Source organism: Protopterus annectens, chromosome 13.part0 (assembly GCF_019279795.1).
Source record: "Protopterus annectens isolate FY-2018-M chromosome 13.part0, PAN1.0, whole genome shotgun sequence".
Lineage (NCBI taxonomy): Eukaryota > Metazoa > Chordata > Ceratodontiformes > Protopteridae > Protopterus > Protopterus annectens.
In genome coordinates, this window is record NC_056747.1 from 442,707,341 (window position 1) to 442,723,124 (window position 15,784).

Sequence of the window (15,784 nt, forward strand, 5' to 3'; positions counted from 1 at the left end):
TGCATGTTAGAGTATTTATTCCCACTTACAGAGATTACTATATTACCTCTATTCTCTCCCCAGATTTGAAAAAATAGCATGCTTTCAGAAAATACTAACATTTAGTTTTAAGTAAAAGTAAACTGCCTAATCTTAAATAAATAAATTGTGCACTGTCATAGTTAATGCATTAAACTACTAAGGCTACTTGGGAGGCAACTGCTTGCATAACTACATTCTACAGTTTCAAATTATTTCTTAACTTTTATCCCTTTAAGTTAATTAAATTGTGCCTTACAGACTTCACTCAGAACATACTGTTCACACTTCTCACGATTAACTATCTGCACCTGCAAGCTGCTTGTCTTTATCCAAAAGCAGGTGCAAACAGAAAAACGTGAGCAAGTTACTTTGCAGAACGAAAGCAAAAAAGTATAAATTTTCATTCTTTTTTTCATCATGTATTTATTTAGTCTTGTTTGCAATAAAATTGCTATAATTTAAATTACTAACATACATCTTGACATTCACCTCTATACAAATGGGTAAGTTATCTTTCACTTCTATACGTATTACCAGTTTATAATTTACATTCCAAGTTCCAGCAGCCAAACATCCAAAAGGTCACCCACACAAACCATTCAATAAAAAGTGCAAGAAAAACCCAGCCAAGCTATAGTTTTCACTGTGCGATACTTTAGACCTCCTGTAATAGAGATCCATGGGATATATGCAAATAACACTGTAAGGACATCAATTACCATTTTAAAATCTTTATGGTTGCATTCAGGTTAATAAAGCCAAACACCACTAGTTGTAGACACGCATGTTTCTGCCTTTTTATTGCCCTTATCAGCACAGCACAATATATAGGTTCATAGGTAGGTACTAGGCTATCTGCCCGATGGCATTTATAAGCCTAGCCAGAGTGTGTCGGCTTTCGCCGCCCCATTGATTCATTAACTGATCCTCTGTCAGGCAGAGCCAATGAAGTGATCCCAGGGGTGTATTTTCTGTTACCCATCCACTCGTCAAGGTTTCTCTTGAAGAGTGTTAGTGAGGGGCTCTGCCTGATGTAAGTGGGAATTTTGTTCCAAAGCATGGGGAGTCTCTGTGACAGGAATCTATCTATTAACTTTAAATTGCTTCTTTCTTTTTTTCTTATTTGCAGTATAAAGCCTGGATACATTACAAACAAGCAACAGCACTTCCTTTCCTTAATATCACTAGTACTTCAATAGTCACCGATAAATCTTCCCTACCTCACAATTTAAATTACCTTCAACTATATAGAACTACCTTACAAAATAACATATATTTGTATGGATGAAAGTATCTCGTAAATTGTAAGAACTGTTTTACTTTTGTAGTCACTTCTTCAGTCCATTTACTGTCCTTCTAAGCATTAACGACAAAGTGGGATTTACATTTTGCAGTTCTCTCACCAGCTTAAAACACAGTCAACAAAACTTGCAGACTTTTTCATCAAAGTCCTGCAGAACCACAGTTCACATGTCTAAACTACATCTATTGGGACTGATGCTTTATAGCTTTCCCACTTCTGCTGCTGCTGGCCTTCTTTCTGTTCATCACAATCTCCAAATACCAGTGCCTCACTTGAGTCCAATATACCCCTAATTTTTCTGGTTGGCTCCCAAGCTTCTTTCTTTTATTTTCCTTTGGAACAATGGAAAAGGTTTCAAAGTCTCTCTCTCCATTTCTTACTGACAGAAGTGAGATGCAGAGTCCCTTTTATCTGTCTGGCTCACTTTCTATTTATCTGTCCCTACCCATATAGTTTGTTCTCCTTCCAAAATCACCTTTGATCCTTCAGGAAAAAATATTCTGAAGTAGCAACATGAATTTCAAATCCGCTTCTTGACATCCCATGATTTCCAGGATGAACTTTGTTTTGTACCAACTCTCTGGTGTCCCACTTTTTAAAAAAAACTCATCCCTTCCGTCATGAGCAACGTTTTCTGCTCATACGATCACATCTTTACTTATATAGGTCTTGCATTTCTCTGATGGCCAAATTTGGAGCATACACATGATGTGCCCTCTCAATTAACAAATCTTGCCAGTTGGTTACTTGCATTTTCATAAAAAACAGTCCCTTCCTTCCAGTTTCTCTGTAAAACAAAAAAAATTCAGGATTTTTCACTAAACTTAGTCTGACTACTATTTTTAGAAGCATTTCTTCTTTGGAAGAATGGTGGTTCAGCTAGCCTTTCCTTCATTTCAGTTTATTTCTACAATTTTTTCACCTTGTTTGAATGTATACTTAAAGCTTCTGTCTTTTTTCCAGCCCTATATTTCTCCACTTACTTTAGACATCACTGAGTGCATTTGATTTATTTTTCCCTCTACATGTCTGTAAGCCATCTTCCTGTAAAACTGCTGTAATGTGGACTTTTTTTTTCTGTGATGAGTGTCAAGGTTCTTCCTAGTTGGAGTTATTTCTTCTTTCTGATGGAGTTTCCCTTTCTTTTTCAAAGTTTAATCTTTGTTCTCATCCAATTACTAAACATTAACGGAACTTTACCAAAAACTGACAGCTTTAATCGTTTCTCACAGTTTTCAAACTGGGAAATCTGTAATCAACAAGTTGCTCAGTCAGCTACTGCACTGGAAGTCTGAAGTACAGGCTTGAGAACTTCTGCATGAATCCACACATGAACAATTCTGCATTTATTCTGCAACCCCCCCCAAAAGAATAAAAATAAAATAAAACAGACATTTCTGTCTAAAACTGTGTGCACTGTATCTAACCATGTTCTTCTTCTTTTGCAAATATCTTGTTCTTTGAACAGGTACCCTGCTATGTCATTCTTCCAATTTAGAATGATCAGCAAAGGGTAAGGGGTAGAAGGTAGAAAAAGAAAACCTTCAAAATATAGCAATCCTTCCCTACAGATGGTGGCGAAGTACAGTCAGCCAGTATATGATCCTTACTGGTGGTTGGAAAGCTGGTAAATCGCCACTTTAATACACTGCAGAAATGGGACAAACTTTTAATATGCTGCATGTGGTTGTATTTGCATGGCAGTGCCACATATTCCCTTTGCTCCACTGTAGGGGAAAGTGGGTAAAATACAAGATGTTTAGAAAAAAAAAATCAACATTACTAGTATGTGGCAGAATAAATGTATGCTACAAACAAAAAGCAATAATCATGGACTGTACACACTTTAGTTATTTATGTATGAGTGCAGTGAAGGACAAACAGTTAAGCTGAAACATTACAAAATGCAGAGGGAAAAAAAAGGTCTGGTGCTTACCTCTTCTTCGCCACTGGAAGATTTCTCAGTGGCTGACCTGGACTGCTCACTTTTTTCCTGCTTGATGGTGGTTTGACAGCCACTGCTCTGCACATGGGCTTTTGAAAAAATATGCCTGAAAATGAGAAAACAGACACTGATCACTAAGGGTAACTGCACAAAAAGAGACACAACAGACAAATGTCACATACCATTGCTGGAATCTCCTTGTGTTTTGACTGAGTGCTCGCCTCAAAGAATCTGGAAATATAAAGCTGGCAAGTATATTTTTGGCACTTTAACTGTTCATAGTTCTACACAGTCTTATTTTTGCTTGACTGAATTATTTATATATTTGCTGGCATTGTACACTGATCTCTGCTGAAGCATTTTTTGTCCCACCTTCCCACGCTACTGGTGTTCTATTTTTAAAGTTGGTGGCTCTTGCAGTTGCGTGTCCCTACTGTAAATTTGATCTGGAACACTCCTCCCAATCCCATCTCATTAGCTCTTTCTACCTACTACAAAGATCATATGGGATGGCCAAACCCCTTAGTCCCTTAACTTTGAATTATCTTCTGTTCCTGTTCGATCCCTTTTTATAAAAAAAAAAAAAAAAAAACTTTATTCAGCTGCTTAAATTTTTCTAATTTGTGTTTCTTCCTATTACTCTGTTACTTCATCTTGTTTTGCTTCTTCCCACTACTTGCTGCCTGTTCTCTAAAGTGTTCTACTGCATCTATTCTGTTGCATTTATTACTGCTTGTTTACAGCCTGTCTAAATTTCTGTGTTATTCTTAAGTGTTATTCTAAGCTCTTAGTTTTGGTTTAAGCACTTGGGCTTTAGGCCCACCCCTTAGCTCTCACTGGCCTTTCTTTCTCATATTCTGACAAATATGGATGGACAATTTCCTACAGTTTCTCCTGCCAGTCTGGTTGATATGGGCATCCTGAGACAGTGTAGCAACTGCCTCATGTACATGGACAACCATCTACTACTACCACCTAGGAACACAATTTGTGAGAGATGCAATTACATTGGGAACCTACAGTCCAAGCTCTCTCCCCCTCAAGCCAGTATAGCTGGCACTGTAAAGGTTGTCAACACAATCACTACCCACAACTACACAACACACACCTACATATGCGGAGGTCCTCCATATAAAGATACCCAAACAAAGGAGACCTCCGAGGCAAAAACACACGCATCTCCACAGCCCTCCACACCACATATCACACATAGTCCACACACCTGTGCCTCACAAGCACTAAGGCTTCACCACAAACCCAACATATTAGTCATAGGAGACTCCATTGTGAGACACAGATGTGCCTCTCACCAGGCTGGATAAGGAGAACATCACAGTTAGTTGTCTGTCAGGTGCCAGAATCTGCCATATCACACACGCACTCAAGTCTCTCAACAACAGGTATTGTTATGACTCTGTCATAGTCCATGTTGGTGTGAATGACTTGAGACGTACCTCTTTGGACTATGTAAAAGAGACATGATTGAGCTTGCTGATTATGTGTCCCAAAGCAGGTATGTCCCTAGCCTTAAGCAGCATTCCGCCGTCACCCAGAATGATACCTCACTACAAACAGAAAATGACTGACTTTAACAATTGGATTAGTTTCTGGTGTCATTTCAGGGGGATCCAGTACCCGACAGCCTGGGAAGATATGATCGTCAGACCACGATGCTTTGCCAGAGATGGCCTGCATCTGTCTCACCAGGGCCTCAGGCTTCTGGCAAAGGCTCTTGCCTCCCCTATAGTGCCTTTTTTAGGAAAGGTGATTAGGTTAAAACTACCAACATAAAATTTTCAACAAAACACAAATTAAAAGGTCATGCTGCTAAACGCTAGTAGTCTAAACACAAAACTGCACTCATTGCAAGCATTCCTAACCCTGGAAAATGCTGACATCTGTGCAGTCACAGAAACCTGGTTCAAAGCGGTGGACATCACTCCAACCTTACCTGGTTACTCACTCCAACCTTACCTGGTTACTCATCCTATCATACATTCAGACCCCAAACTGTGGGCAGTAAAGCCAAAGGAGGTGAAGTGGAGTTTCAATATACATTAAAAAGACATACACATCTCCAGGTTGGTCAAACAGTATGATGCACAGGAGACACTCCAAGTGCAGTTAACCATTGACAAGACCTCTATTCAAATCACAGTTAGCTACCGGCCCCCAAATCTGACTCAAGATGTCCAATCCGCCTACTTTTACCTGTTTGAATCTATCAAGATTCAATCCTTTACCCGGATCCTGGGTGACTTTAACTTCCCAAGAACAGACTGGAAGAACTACTCCTGCCAGGGCACAAATGCCCAGAGAGTCCTCGACTTTGTCAATGCAAATGCCTTGGAACAGCTAGTCGATACCTTCACAAGGGGTGATAATATCTTGGACTTGGAATTAACCAACATGAGTAACCACTGCAGCATCCCTATACTGACCACAAAGCGTTCACTTTCGAAGTCACCATCTCCCCAACCTCCTCTAGCTAGGATCAGACATAAAAACCTCTCCAAAGCCAATTACAGCTTCCTGAGGGATGGTATAAACAGCTTCACAGCCCCCTCCCCCTCTCTAGGAACTGGCACCAATATCCAAAACTACACCAAAGCACTATATGAGCATTTATATAGATGCATGGAATCAGGCATACCGATGGGACTAAATCATCCCCTGCAAGGAGGAGTACACCCGTCTGGTGGACATCTGCAATAAATAAACTCTATAACAAAAGGAAAAAATTGCTGTCCAACACCAAGAAGGAGCAGCGGCCCAAGTGGAAGCAATGTCTCCTTAGCCTGAACAAGCAAATAAGAGCACTAGTGAAATCCTCCAAAGCAGAGTCCAAATTGGCCACATCTACTAGAGACAATCATAAGGCCTTCTTCACATATGTCCGCAACCTCAAAAGGAAGCACCCAGATTTGTTCAGAACTGGTGGTCAAGGACACCACATATACAAATGCTGTAGATATAGCCAACGTGCTGGCTGACAGATTCAGTGAAGACTTTACCCCTCTGTCCCCCCATCAGTAAATCAGGACATCCCCAGTACCTGCCCCCTTCCTCTTATATCTATGGAACAGGTTATCACTGCTCTCTCAAAGGCAAAGAAATACCGCCTCCATGGGACCCGATAACATCCCAGGCTGCATCCTACAGGAACTTGCAGCATCACTAGGCACCCTATTCAACCAAAGCCTGAGTACTGGCTTCGTCCAAGCTGAGTGGAGGACAGCTACTGTCATCCCTTTACACAAAGGTGGAGTGTCCACCAATCTGTGGAATTACAGACCCATCAGCCTAACTAGCCTAATCTGAAAGGCCATGGAATGGATTATCACGGACCTCATCAACAAGAACATTGGCACCCTCCAAACACGTGATCCCACACAGTTTGGCTTTGTCAAGAGGAGGTCATGTCTGCTAAACTTGGTCGACTTCTTTGAGACAGTCACCAAAGCCATGGATGAGGGGAAGACGGTGCCCACTGCCTAACTTGACCTGGCCAAAGCCTTTGACATTATTCCCCACTCGGGCATAACAGATATACTCTTTCAACTAGGCATCAATCCATATGTTACCAGATGGGTAGCAAACTGGCTCACTGACCGAACCCACAAGTCAAAATAGGGGAAGCCACCTCAAGCAGTAGACTTATAACAACTGGCACACCCCAGGGTTCGGTCTTGGGGCCTCTGTTATTTTGGGATATACTTTTCTGAGGTGCAGGCCAAAACCAGTGAGCTATGCCTGACCAAGTTTACAGATGACTGCAAGCTGGGTGCTGTAAACAATTTCCCAAGTGATGTGGATATCCTCCAAGAGGGTCTCACTCAGACAAATGACTGGGGCCAGAAACATGGGCTCAAGCTGAATACCAAAAAATGCATCATCACCCCCTTTGGGGAGAGTGACCTCTCCACAAATTATCACATTAATAACAACATCCTAAGCACTCAATTAGTCGTGAGGGATTTGGGCACTCAAGATTGACAGCAACCTGACTTTTGACCACCATGTTGCTTCTGTTGTACGGAAAGCCTTCTACATGGCCCACCTCATAAGTAAGGGTATCTCATCCAGAGACAAGGAGGTCATAAAATCCCTGTATTCTTCCCTTATGAGGCCCGTTACCAAGTAAAACACCCCTTTTGACATTTACCTCGCAAAGCACATGCAGCAGCTGGAGAGATCACAGAGGTCCCTTACCAGGAGAAAACATCTACCATACACAGATAGGCTAAAAACACTCGCTCTCTCTACTCGGTTTCATACAGACTCCTCAGAGTCTGATTAAGTAGTTAAACTAGATAAGTGATCTAATCATACTAGACCACTTCAGCCATTACCTAAGCTACTAAATCGAAAATCCAACACAAACTTACATAAAAATAACAAAAAGAAAAGAAAAAATTAACAGTTTGTAAACCTTACTCAAATAAACTATGTACAAAAACAAGAAAACAGTATTACTGGGTGGACTCAGAGGAGGTAGCATCCTCACACGTACAGATCTGTAGTTCCTGCTTAAAGATGCATAAATGTCTTAACCCAGTCAGCAGCTTCCTCCCCTGAAACACAGACTTCTTTTAAAAGGAAAGCAAGCCATGGAATTTATTTGCAGACTCTACAAATAAGTTGATCCTGCTTTTTAAGGCACAAAAAAGACATACTGCACTTGGTGGGTCATTGCTCTGAAATGCAGACTGCCATTAAAGGAAAAAAATAAAAGTTTTTGTTAAAGGCAAACAAACAAACAACCCAGCTCAACTGATACTATTCATTTTAAAGGGCACAGCCTGTCATTAAAAGTAAAATAAGAACATTTCTCACTTCTACAAATCAGCTGTTCCTGCATTTAAAGGTTTACAAAAGTTTTTTTTTTTTTACCTACTTGACACATCAATCCCATGAAATGCAGATCACTAAAAGAAAAACTGGGGAATTCATTGCTTCCTACAAACCAGCTGCTCCTGCTTTGAAAAGGGCAAAAAGATCTTACCTCATTTGGTGGCATGTTCTTCAAACCACAGCCTGCCACCCATACGAAAGCCAGGAAATTCCTTGTTTGTTCAAATCAGCCATTACCTGCATTTAAAGGCAAAGAAAGGTATCCCTAACTCTACAAAGTTGCAGCCTTTTGGCCAGTTTTCTGTTTCCCTGCTCATGATTCCTAGTAATGCTAGTGTAGATAAACACAGACCCCAGCAAGCCCTAATAAAAGTGCCATGCAACTGAATTATATAACTACAGTGCTGTTTTATGCCCAAAACAAGCACACATTTATAGGGTTCCAGTACAAGACAGCCACATTTTTGTTTATTCAAAAATAAATAATAAAATGTAAGTAGGATTGCTTACTGCATTAAAGGCAGTCTGGATCATAATTTTTGCTCATGCAAGCATACACTGCCTTGCAAAGCTTGTAACTGACTAACTTTCCTAACAGTAAAGATATTTACGTGTTTTAGTGGGCTACTGTAACGCACTATAGTTTATTATGTGAACGACTGAGCCAGAATCACCTTCTATTGGTTGGGCATAAAGTCTTAACTGTATACAGCATCTACACCTTTATAAAAGAAAACACTGTGACTCAACTATTAAGCATAACTATTTGGGAACAGGTTGGGTAGGCACATTTACTTTCACACTGTTGTCCTGCTGCTGTTCATAAGTTGTACGAGCGAGGCAACTATTAGAGACAATGAGCATCTGCTTATTCCTCGGTTTAAATTACACTCTTTTCAGAAGCGACCTCTTGGTGAAAAGCTTAAAATGTGCACATCAGAAACAGTATGAAGTCAGACTGCTTGCAATAACTGATATTTGACCATTGCCTCTGATGATTAACTGCTTTTGTTTTCACATGCAATTACAAGACTTGAGGAAAGTTACCTGTAAGAATATGTACCATTTTGTTTTTGCTAGCACCCATTACAGCTCCCACCCACTATGCTAGCCATTACTGCTGCACTGTCCTTAATAACACTGGCTACTTGATTCTGGCCAGAATTTATGCCCTGGAAGACTTCTTTTTACTTAAGATTGCTATTAGCGTTTTTCTTTCTTTCTTTTATATTTTTAAACTGTAAGTGAATGCTGAGTGGCCCTGTATGTATGTTATAACCTGTGCCATTCTTCATCAGTTTTTCTCTCTAGCTGGTTGCTTCTTCCTTTGAAGCACAAATTGCCCAATTAAAAAGAAAAACAAGATAATTCATCTCCCTTACAGATCATCCATTCCTGCTTTTACAGCACAGAAAGGTATTCCTACCTCTACAAAGTAGTTGTGCTGTATTGTATTAAACATCTTATTTTTCCATACATTACAGTTTGCCACAGATTTATGTTTCCCACCAGTTACGCCCACTGTAATTCCAACTTACAACATAGAAGATCCAGTGAGAACTAATATGAATGCCATTTAACTGAATGGGTTGGAGACAATGTTGTCTTATTCCTGGGAATAAATATTTAAATACATGTTTAGAGCTTTATTATAAGACAGATACTTTCTTTAAAACAAATTCTAAAGTTCTGAGGATTAAGTCTGCAGGGGGCAGCCAGGACCATACTTTCTATGAATGTTTTACAGTTTGTACTGGTCACCAATGCACTTCAATTTCCCTTGCCCTCTGTTCAACAACTCCACTCTCAACTGTGTTTGCAAGTAGTAAACCACACTCCATTGCAAAACAACCAATATACAACATCTATACGTCATTTTTACTACCGTTTACCACCTGCTTCTAAGACTGATAATAAGGAAAAACATTCTTAATACTACTGTGTTATCCTAAAACTTCTACTGTTCATTAAATTACTTCTACATATCTCCAACATCGTAAAATATCACTTAAACAAATCATCTATCTATACACAATAGACAAAATAGTGGCAGTCACCTCTGTTACTACTGTTTAGTATATCAGCCATTTCAAGAAAAGACACTGCAACAAAAAAGCCTATATTCCATGTCTAACACCAAGCACATAAAAATAGAGCCACAAAACTGGTGAAAATTAGCTTACGCAGTTCTATCTACTACAAAAACATACTTCATCAGCCATAAAATTGCATACAAAATATTTCAAATTAAAAGGAATAAAAACATATTTAACTGCAATAACTATACTCTTCCAGACAGGTGCTATCCAACTAAACCTAGGTTCCTCAGTAACTTCAACAAATTCATAGTAATAAACTCTGAAAAGCTTAAACAAAGCTAGCATAAGTAACAGATGGCCTCAACATGATGCTTGTAAAAAAATATTAACAAAAATGCATAATCCTGGTTGAAAAAGGACTAATGGTCATCACCTTTCATAAACACAACATACCTCTTTTACTGGTTTAACAGGAGTCTACAAACTCACGAACAATACCTCTCTCTCCAAAATTCAAAACAATACAATCAACACCACCAACCTTCCTTGAAATAAAACTATTGGGGCATGTCATGCAGATAACAGTAGCATCCACTTATATCACTCCACCCTACTTGCCAAGTATTGCCAAAAAATACTTAAATGAGATTGCCAGCCTATCAAAAATGAAAGTTATGCACTTAGCGTAATACTATAGCCTTTCATCCCAGTCCATCAGATAAAACATATGGTCCTCTGCCCCTGTTTGGATCTGATCCAGTCGATTTATTGCTTCAGCCTCAAGCTCTTCCATACCTTTCAATCCCATAATGCCCTGCCACTCCTTGACTAGATCAGAGTCTGACACCTGAATTTAAGTGCAGTTGTACTGCCTTTTATCCAGGAAAAGGCCCTTCACATCCTACAGATTGGCAGGGGGAGGGAGGGTGGGTTGTTGTATTGGATGGACTGGGATGAAAGTTCCTACTGTTATGTAGGTATATAAAACTTTCATATTCAATTCATCTATTCCATCTCAATCCACCATATGGGTCAGAATCCCCAGCTACATGACTCCTGGGTGGCCTCATGACAGGAGACACTTCAGGACAGAAGCCCCAAGGGAGGCTCTGGCTCAACTCGTCATATGTAACAAATGTGTGAGCTGAAGACCATGTTGCAGCTTGGCAAATGTCATCCAGTGAAAGATCTGAAGAAAGCTGTAGATGTTGCCACAGCTTTAGTGAAATGAGCTCTGGGCTTGTATGGCAGTGCTTTATTGTGAGATGTGTAGATGAAAGAAATACAATCAGATAATCATCTAGATAAGGAAACATAGGATACTTCCTTACCCAATTTGTTCTGAGGGAAGCATATAAAAAGTTACTCACCCTTCCTAAAGGCAGCTGTTCTATGAAGGCAGAAGTGAAGTTGCCTGTGTACATCCATTGTATGCAAAATGTATTCCCCTTTGTTTTGTATTTTTCTGAAGAAAACTAGAAGATGTACAGGATGTGAAATGTTGGTCTCAGAAGCCACTTGTAGAACAAAGGAGGAGTTGGTCCTCCAGGTAACCCTATCCTTATGAAAAACAACTTATGGAGAAAGAGCGGATAAGGCATGTGCTTCTGATATACTCTTGGCCAAAGCAATAGCCACTAAGAAGACAGTTTTCCAGAATAAGAATTTTAAATCTGCAGATGCTGCTGGTTCAAATTAAGGTTTAGAAAGCGCTTCCAACACAAAGTTTAAATTCCATGGGGGAGCTGAATACTTTATTGGAGGCCATAACTGGAAGATACCTTTTAGAAAGGCTTAAGTCTATGCAAAGCAAGATATGAGTCCTGAAAGACAATGTGGAAGGAGGAAATGGTCACGAACAGTACCTTGACAGTAAAGAATCTGGACTCAGATGAGAATAAAATGGATAAGAAACGTAATACATCTCCAACAGATGCAGAAAAGAGTTCTATGTTCCAAGACTCAGCTCGTATGGCAAATCTTTTCCATCTATAGTGATAAACTCGACACAATTTCTGGGAAGTTGTGCAGATGTGGACCACAGTAGGAACAGAAGTATCCTGTGCCATCACTGGAACGGAAAAAAGAACTGTTAAGTTCAGGTTGAAAATGTCTTAGTTAGGCTCCCTGGAAAGGTGAGTGATGAGATCTGGCAAACAACTGAGAAGCCAAGGGGGCTCCTTCAGGTAAGGTCTGAGGATGGGAAAATATATCTGTCTGGGCCAAAACTGGACTATGGGGGATGACTGTGGCCTTGCACTGAATGGCTTTCTGTATGAACTTCATCATGAGTGGAACAGGGGGATAGGCACAGAGTGACACTTAAGGCCAATGATGGGACACTGCATCCCCTGGGTGATGTCCCTCAAGAGGGAAAATAGTAAAATAATGGCTACACTTGGTGTTCTTTGGAGATGCAAACATATCACAGCATGGTTTGCCCCAGCAATTCAAAATCTCCTCTGCAATTGCTCGATTCAGGGATCACTCCTAGGGTAACAGAAGTTCCTGCTGAGCCTTCCGTTGATTGTTGAACCTTCCAGATGTGTGCTGCAGTAAGAAACCAGTGAAAAGCCATTGTCCACTGTCACACTTTCATGGTCTTGCAACAAAGTGGATAAGATCTAGTTCCTCCTTGCTTATGTACCAGGCTACTGTCATATTGTCCATTTGTAAGTTTATCACTTCCCTAGGAAGACAGTCCTGTAGTACCCACAACACAAGGACAACCACCTTCATGTCCAGATCATTTGTGTGAAGACAAGCCTCTGAGACTGACCAAAAACCTTAGACCATGCTGCACTCGCAATGCCCCCAGCCCCAGAGAGGATGCATCCATGGTTAGTGTTGCTAATGGGGAGAGGACCTGGAAAGGCGTACCTGAAGATATCAGAAGAGCGAAGCCACTGGTTTAGATGAGTGCTGCATGAGTGAGTTAGCCTGATGGGTTGAGACAGACAATCATAGTTCTGAGGCCACTGTGACTGCAATAACCATTGTAGAATTCTCATATGATAATAAACACACCGCACCATCAGAATTGATGATGCAATAAGGCCCAAAATCCTCAAGATCAACCATGCTGGGGGGCAATCGAAGTCCAGAAGGTTTTGCAGCACAGTCCTCAAGAAGGCAATTCTGTCCTGTGGAAGAGATATCAGAGATACAGTTGTGTCTAACTGGCAGCCCAGAAATATACTACATTGAGAGGGAGTCGGGTTGGATTTCCCCAGATTTACTGAAATGCCTACGGAAGCACAAAGATGAAACAGGTAATCAATCCCTTGTTTGTAGAAGAGACTCCACTGAAGAGGTAGCTAGGAGCCAGTCATTCAGATAAGGGAAATTTTTGAATCCCTCAAAACTTAGATGAGCTACTACTACCACCATGCATTTGGTGAACAGCCTGGGGCTGAGGTAGTGAGAATGAAAGGCAGGGCGATGAACTGGTAATGACCGTTTCCTAATCAAAGTGCAGAAGTCTCCTAGACTCCTCCTCTATCTTTATATGAAGGCATGCATCCTGAAGATCTATATAGCACATCCACTGATTCTTGTGAAGACATGGAAGAATTCACTGCACCAAGACCATATGAAAGTGGCTCTTATTAACATGGATGTTTAGGGAGCTTAGGTCCAACATGGGCCAAAAGTCCTTAATTTTCTTAGGAACTAAAAAGAATCCTGAATAAAATCCTGACCCAATCTGGTCTGGTGGGACCTGCTGGAAGACTCTCTTTTGCAGAAGAGAATGACTCTCTTGCACAGCAGCCTTTGCCTGATTGGGTTGGACAGCCGGCACTGGGGAATGAGGAGATGGAGGAATTTAAAAAAATGGAATTCCATAACCTCTGGGTATGATCACTCTTACTCATTTGTCTCATGTGATGGCAAGCCATGACTGAGGGTAGAGGAATATGCACCCCTGACTGCCTTCAGAGTGCAGCAGTCAGGCAAACCTAAAGGGATTCTTGTGGGATCTGTCAGAAAAGGGCCTCTGGAAACCCTGCTTCTGCAGACCACCCTGACCTCAGAGCCTGCACCCGCTGAAATGGCTTCCTCTACCTCTGCCACCTCTATCAGAAAATAAATCATACTGACGACTAGACCTAAGAAACCAGTGTGAGCAACACCCCTCTTGGATCATGTTAAATGTGCACTGAGTGGTCTTGAACTTCATTTGTACAGTAGAGAGGGTCTTGCTCATCCTTATGCATCCTTTTCTTCACTGTGGAACCAAAGACGGTGGTTCCTTCAAACGGGGTGTTTGTGACCACGACAAAATATTTTTGTGGAAAAGAAAAATTGATACAGAAAAAGAAAAGTATGGTATAAGAATGTAATGATAAAACATTACTATGTAAAACCATGGGAAAATCTAACAGATGAAAACATTAAAGCTATAAAATTAAGAAGCATATGGTGTACTCTGGTAATAGATAAATTGCCAGTAAAAGGAAATATGCAATATAAAAAAGAAAATTATAGAATATGTTTACATTGTCAAGAACCAGAAACTACAGAACATGTGTTTTTGAAATGTAAAAAGAGTAAAAAAGTTATGGGGGAAAACTATGTAAAGAAGATTTTTTGAAGATATAAAAGAAGTGGATAAAATAAACATGAATATGATTAAAATTGGATATTTTAAGAACAGAAGTAAAGAATATGTTTAAAAAATAGATAAAAAGTTATTTTATGTTATATATTGCTTATATGGAATAAAAAAATAAATTAAATTATGTTTAATGTCAAAAGGGTTTTTAGCAACAATATTAAATAAAAAGGGTTGTGGATGGATGAAGTAAAATCAGATGGTGGCTATGAAAAAAGGAGCGAGTGTCTAATAGGGAAGAAAATTTGGCATGATTGTAAAGGAAAATATGAACATGTTTAAACAGATTTGTATATTTATATATTTGTACATATGTAAATATTAGGTAAATAAGAGTTAATTTTGTATACAAATAAAGGACCCCTACTCTTTTCGATGGGTCCCATGGGATCTTTTACATCCATCTGAACTACCACCAATTTAAGAAGAAGGAACCTTAGTTTAATGCCTCATCCAAAGGACAGCACACTCAGGAGTGCAAGCATGAACAAGGGCCATCAGTAGGAGCTATATTTACAGACCTAAACTCACTTGCAAGAATGCAGACTATGACAGCTCATTACCAAACAAACTAGCATATTGTGGTTTCTCCACTAATGCCCTTCAATGGCTCACCAGCCATGCCTCTAATGTAATACTCCAACGTAAAGCCAACAGCTAGACCAAAGTTTATTTTCTAATGGTGTCCTTAGACAGTCAGTTCTAGGACCCTTTTTACTCTTCAATAACCTATCCTGAGAATTGCCACAACTCATCTTGTATGCAGAGGACTCTGTAGTAATTACAATTACTAAATAACATTCCAGAATCCACTTGTGTCCAGCATTAAATGATATTCTACACAACCACGTTCCTAGTTGGTCACTGTAATCCAATGACTAAAAACTCCTGGCTGTTCACAAACCTATCAAGTCTGTTGGGCATTTTCTGTACTCATACCATGTTGCCAAGGCCTAGAACTCCTTATCTCTATCCATCAGGTCAATACTCTCCCTCCTATCCTTCAA

The 15,784-nt window shown here is 40.0% G+C and overlaps 1 protein-coding gene across 3 annotated transcripts in view; it reads right to left on the bottom strand.

Annotated features, from left to right (window-relative positions):
* The window catches only part of HMG20B (high mobility group 20B), a 197,150-nt gene that overhangs the window by 160,976 nt on the left and 20,390 nt on the right, over nucleotides 1-15,784 (bottom strand). For all 3 annotated transcript variants that reach the window (XM_044054088.1, XM_044054089.1, XM_044054090.1), the window contains exon 3: nucleotides 3,261-3,375. In XM_044054088.1, the coding sequence (XP_043910023.1) occupies nucleotides 3,261-3,375 (115 nt within the window). The remainder of the gene's footprint in view (nucleotides 1-3,260; nucleotides 3,376-15,784) is intronic.